Source organism: Lactuca sativa, chromosome 9 (assembly GCF_002870075.4).
Source record: "Lactuca sativa cultivar Salinas chromosome 9, Lsat_Salinas_v11, whole genome shotgun sequence".
Lineage (NCBI taxonomy): Eukaryota > Viridiplantae > Streptophyta > Magnoliopsida > Asterales > Asteraceae > Lactuca > Lactuca sativa.
The window spans coordinates 88,851,232-88,856,570 of record NC_056631.2 but is presented as its reverse complement, the minus strand read 5'-3'; the positions used below and the strand labels follow the sequence as shown (position 1 = coordinate 88,856,570).

The window sequence follows — 5,339 nt, the reverse complement described above, 5'->3', positions numbered from 1 at the left end:
CAAATTATTAAATACTGTCCTTTGTACTATGTACTTTGAAGAAAAATAATTGATATTTTCAAAATATTTGTAGTACTTTGAAGAAATAAAATCGAAAGAAAGATGGGTTTTGACTTTTGAATAGGAAATGGCGCGTTGGAAATGTTAATTTCATGGGGGAGAAATCGTGAAATCAGAAGCGTGACATGTTTATACTCTGTCACATTCTGCGCGTGATCACGTGCCCTAAAAGGCTAAAATCGTAAAATACCTTTCAAATTTTGAATTCGTATTAAAAATCAACAAAAATTAAAAAAAAACTAAAAAAACGCCGTTGCCGGGGATCGAACCCGGGTCACCCGCGTGACAGGCGGGAATACTTACCACTATACTACAACGACTGATGTTGTTTAAGTTTTATTAAAATTTTATTTAAAGTCTAATTAAAAAAGATAAATATGTAAATAAGCCAACGAAAATTCCAATATATTAGAAAGTGATATTTAACTTTGTCTTTATCAATATTTCGAACTTAAAACACTTACAAGGTGACACCTTAAAACAAATATTTTACTAAATTACTAGTTAATTTAATTTTACTTTTACAACACACAAACCATAATAAAAATCATATAAAAGTTGTACAACAATACAACTAATAAAGTGGATAAAAGAATATCATATGAGGTAAAAACAACCTCTAATAACAATACAAACTCAACCATGAGAAACTAAATAATAATCCTCACATCTAACCTAATCACACAACCACACCTAATCACCGTTCCATCTTCGGTAACCTCGCCGGATTCCGGTTCTCTTTCTGGCTCAACGGACCGTCGATACTGCTCCGATTAACCGGCGGTAAATCTCCATTTCTTGTACTCAGACAACCGGGACCTTCAAGCAACTGAACGTTACCTTTCACCTTCGTCTCACCGGCGAGATAGTTCGTCAACGCTCGTTTCACCCCAAACCCTCGCCGCGGCGGCTTGTGGCTGTTTCCGTTCAATGACGGAGTTCTGTCTGTCGTCGCCGGGGCTACAATAGGTCCAGGGGAAAACTTCGGAGTCGCAAAAGCTGATTTGTACGGCGTCCCTGACGACGGTATAATCGGAATCGGGACTCGCTTATGAGCGATTACATCCGCCGTCGACGGTAAATTATCCGATTGGTTGGTTAAGTCGTCGACGTAGAGTAGATCGTCGATACGTGCGACGATGTTGAACGCGAGACTTTCCAGAACCCTAGAGTAGCTCTCCAAGATCGATTTCCCAACGTCCTGAATGTTCATCTCAGAAATCGTCAATAATCGGATTCAGTTTTAGGTTTTTGAAGATTGAAATTTGAAATTTGAAGTACCTTGTTGTGTTGAATCTTGCTGATGTCTAATGAGGTTTGAGTTAGACCAGGAAAACGATGTTTTAGACAAAGTAAGAGACTTTCAGCTCTTTCAGCTAATGAATCTCTCTTGTATCCATCCGCCATTAAATCCTTCACCATGTCCCACGAAGCTTTCGCCGCCGATCGATTTGGATGAGGTAACGGCCTCGATTGGATCCTTTTCCGCCACACGTAGATCGACGCCTCCACGCGATTCGCGATTTCTAGAGCGACGTGTTCAGATGAAAGATCGAGACAATCTAACAAACACTCCGGTGAGAATTGCTCTGATGTTATATAACGATAGATAACGTCTCCTAAACAAGCTCTCCCGTTCTACAAAACCAGATTGAAGTTCTTCCAAAATGAGCTTTCGATTTATTAAAATTAGAGAAAATGGTGATGAATTGATTATGATAGTGATACCTTCGGGAGGGATTCAAAGTACGATTCAGGAACTTCCATGTCCGACAAAGCAATACTGTTGATTGACATGGCTGCTTTGAGAATCTGATTAGCGCATTCACGTTTGTGAGTCAACTGTTTCCTGGTGTTCTCTTGAAGGCCTCCGGAAGGGACACGTGGCACCGGCAGCCACCACTTTTCATGGTGGCGTTGCGGTTGTTTCCGGAAAGAGCCTGAGCCTGACCCTGAAACGTCGTTATCTGAAGCTACTATTCCTTGATCAACGTACCAGAACTCCGTGTTAATGAAACTGTCTAATATTTCCTGTAAAACAACAAATTCTTCTAAATCATTTTCTTCTTTTGTAATCGAAGATGATTGAAATTAAACCAAAAAATGATGAACACTAACCAGAAGCATGGTGTCTAGTTTTCTTAGAGCTGGGAGATTCATGAAAATGTCAGATCTCGGTCTGCAAGTCATGACCTCGAGCTTACTTCCATCTGGAAATGTCTGCCATGAAGGTATTAATTCAACGATATGATCGCTAACACAAAGAAGACAATCCATTTCTCGTTGCCACATTTGTTTCTTCTCAGATTGCAAGGGCTCCAATCTCCATAATTGACCAAATGCAGCAGCTGATTTACAAACACTTGACAAATTAGTACAACACTGATCACATGATCATGAACAATTGAACATGTTCTTCATAAAATTAAGAAAATCGAGAATAAAAAAAAAAAACAGAAGATAAAAGTTACCACAGAGATTTGTAATGGCGTTAGAAATGGCTAAAGCTGTGCAAACGCCTTTGCCACTTCCAGACATGTCTTCTCCAAGCAACAATTTAGCAAATCTCTCTTTCATCATCTCCGTTTCTAAGCAGATTTAATTACAGAAAAAAAAAATTCAAATAGTAAAAATCGTTGAAGTCAATTTTGAATAGATGATAAAAAAAAAAAAACATACAAAATTTTTGATCCTACAGAACATAAATCAATTTCAAGAGATATCTGAACCCTAGAAAAACAAATCCCCCAAATTTCGTTTCACATGAACCCTCGAAGAATTAAATAAAACAAATCAAAATCAAAGCTGCTAACCTTCAAATCTGGAATCAAGTTTCGTCAATTTGGTATCATCTTCCAATTGGCGTTTTAATTTCGCTTCATCTTCTGAAACATCACCACATTTCCCGATCAACTGCGTTTTTCTAATAGGCCACCCAAGCGGAGGAGGGGAAGAACAACATTCTTTCGAAGAACTATCCGAATTACTTGAATTCGAGCTTCTTGTACTACTGTCAAACGAATCAAACACATCGTTTCTCCTACTTTTATCACTTGAATTTTCCATCTGAGAATTAAATCAAAACCCCAGAAATCTCGAGTAACTCAAAACCCAAATACTTAAAAACCAAAGATGAAACCAATCTGGGCTCTGAATCTTTGTGCTTGCTATGGTGATTATTTACAAGCGTATATAAACAACCAGAAGATGCAAATAGACTTCGAGGTTTGATTTTGCTTTCACTATATCTCAAGATTTGGAAAGTGATTATGTTTTTCTACAAAAAGCATAGGGTTCTGGGAAGAACGTTTGTTGGGGTTTGATTTAAAAGGGGAAAGAAGGTAAAAGCTAAACGCCAACAACGTCTCTCTGACTATGTTTTGAATCGAAATAATGATAAAAGAAATATAAAAGGTTACGATATAGCCGTAGAAGGGACGGAAATGTCAATACAAAGAGAAAACAATTTTCAAATTCAACCCTTGAGATTGTAACATTTGATGAAAATAGTCCCTACTTTTGTTTTTTATTTAGTAGACAAATTTCCCCAAATCATTCTCTTACGTGTAAGACAAAGCATACACACACAAGGTCGACTCTCTCATACGTGCCGTTTGGGAACAATGGAAAGAAACATATTTTCTGTCTCTATGCAAATTTAGTTGGTAGCGAGAATGTTGTGATCATTGTGTAGAAAATAATTATATTATATTAAAATTTATAATATGTGAATTGTATGTTAAGAAGGTTTTTATTTATTCTATTATCAAGGTATTGATGAATAATGAGTGTTGATGATCGTATGTATATCCTCAATTGGTAGGCCCAAATTGATGTAACTAGTAATACAATATCTAACAAAAGGATATGAATGAATATAATCTCAAAAATAGGTTTATTTATTATTTAAATGAATCAAAAGTTATAATGTTAACTGAGATTTTGTTGCAGTTCTGTAACAACTTGTGTATTTATAAAAAAAAAAAAAAAAAAGGGGGGGGGGGGGGGGGGGGGGGGGGGGGGTGGAATTAGTTTCAATGAAAAAGTTTATAGTAACCTTAAACATGTCGAATGAGATGCATTTTAGATATCAAATATTTGATCCCATCAAGTGTTTTATAATTGTAGATAGTAATTTTTTGTGTAAATATTATAAAATCATTTATATTTATTATATATTTTTAAATATTGTGCTTTGTGTAATTAACCATTTTATTTTCCTCATCCAATTATATATGAGCATCAAAATTTTACATTTTTTTGACTTTAGAATTAGTATTACTTATAAAAGTATTTTGTATTTATAAAAGTATTACACGTGCATAAAGAATATGGTGAATTTTGTATATGTTCTTTTTTAAAATCAAATACCATAGCTTCATTTCTAAATATCATATTTATCTTTCATAACTTTTAAAATAATATATTTGCCCAAATATTTATTTTTAACACTTCTAAAACATTTTGTAATAATTTTAAAACGTTATTTTTACCAATTGACCATCATAGATTCATATCACTCTTTTAAATATGAGTTTAAAATACCATCGCTTCATAAACTTTCAAAATATCATATATTACCCAAATTATTATTTTAAACAATTTAATTTTTTATTTTATGTTTCACACACATGTATGTTTTCCATCAACAGTTATACTTTGGAGGAATACTTCTTTGTCTATGTTGGCATTGTCGTTATAAGGGAATTAGTTTCAATGGAAAAGTTTATAGTAACCTTAAACATGTCGAATGAGATGCATTTTAGATATCAAATATTTGATCCCATCAAGTGTTTTATAATTGTAGATAGTAATTTTTTGTGTAAATATTATAAAATCATTTATATTTATTATATATTTTTAAATATTGTGCTTTGTGTAATTAACCATTTTATTTTCCTCATCCAATTATATATGAGCATCAAAATTTTACATTTTCTTGACTTTAGAATTAGTATTACTTATTATACCGTCGTGTATTGTAATATATTTATTTTATTTGATGTTATTGCTAATTATTTTGTATTTATAAAAGTATTACACGTGCATAAAGAATATGGTGAATTTTGTATATGTTCTTTTTTAAAATCAAATACCATAGCTTCATTTCTAAATATCATATTTATCTTTCATAACTTTTAAAATAATATATTTGCCCAAATATTTATTTTTAACACTTCTAAAACATTTTGTAATAATTTTAAAACGTTATTTTTACCAATTGACCATCATAGATTCATATCACTCTTTTAAATATGAGTTTAAAATACCATCGTTTC

The 5,339-nt window shown here is 33.3% G+C and overlaps 1 protein-coding gene and 1 non-coding gene across 2 annotated transcripts; both read right to left on the bottom strand.

Moving 5' to 3' along the window:
- Positions 1-308: 308 nt before the first annotated feature.
- On the bottom strand, positions 309-380 carry TRNAD-GUC (transfer RNA aspartic acid (anticodon GUC)). The gene has a single exon. It is a non-coding gene; the product is annotated as a tRNA-Asp (tRNA).
- Positions 381-547: 167 nt separating this feature from the next.
- Positions 548-3,441, bottom strand: LOC111882012 (rop guanine nucleotide exchange factor 7). The gene is made up of 6 exons (XM_023878383.2): positions 2,874-3,441; positions 2,532-2,648; positions 2,179-2,408; positions 1,789-2,091; positions 1,342-1,698; positions 548-1,261 (listed from the first exon to the last, which is right to left on the bottom strand). The coding sequence occupies exons 1-6, from the start codon at positions 3,124-3,126 to the stop codon at positions 758-760; spliced, it is 1,764 nt and encodes a 587-aa protein (XP_023734151.1). The 5' UTR covers positions 3,127-3,441; the 3' UTR covers positions 548-757.
- Positions 3,442-5,339: the final 1,898 nt, after the last annotated feature.

Coding starts and splice junctions, on each gene's coding strand:
- LOC111882012 (XM_023878383.2), bottom strand. CDS start 3,126: ATGGAAAATTCAAGTGATAAAAGTAGGAGAAACGATGTGTTTGATTCG. Junction 2,092..2,178: donor AACTAGACACCATGCTTCTG/GTTAGTGTTCAT, acceptor GTTGTTTTACAG/GAAATATTAGACAGTTTCAT. Junction 1,262..1,341: donor GCAAGATTCAACACAACAAG/GTACTTCAAATT, acceptor ATGAACATTCAG/GACGTTGGGAAATCGATCTT.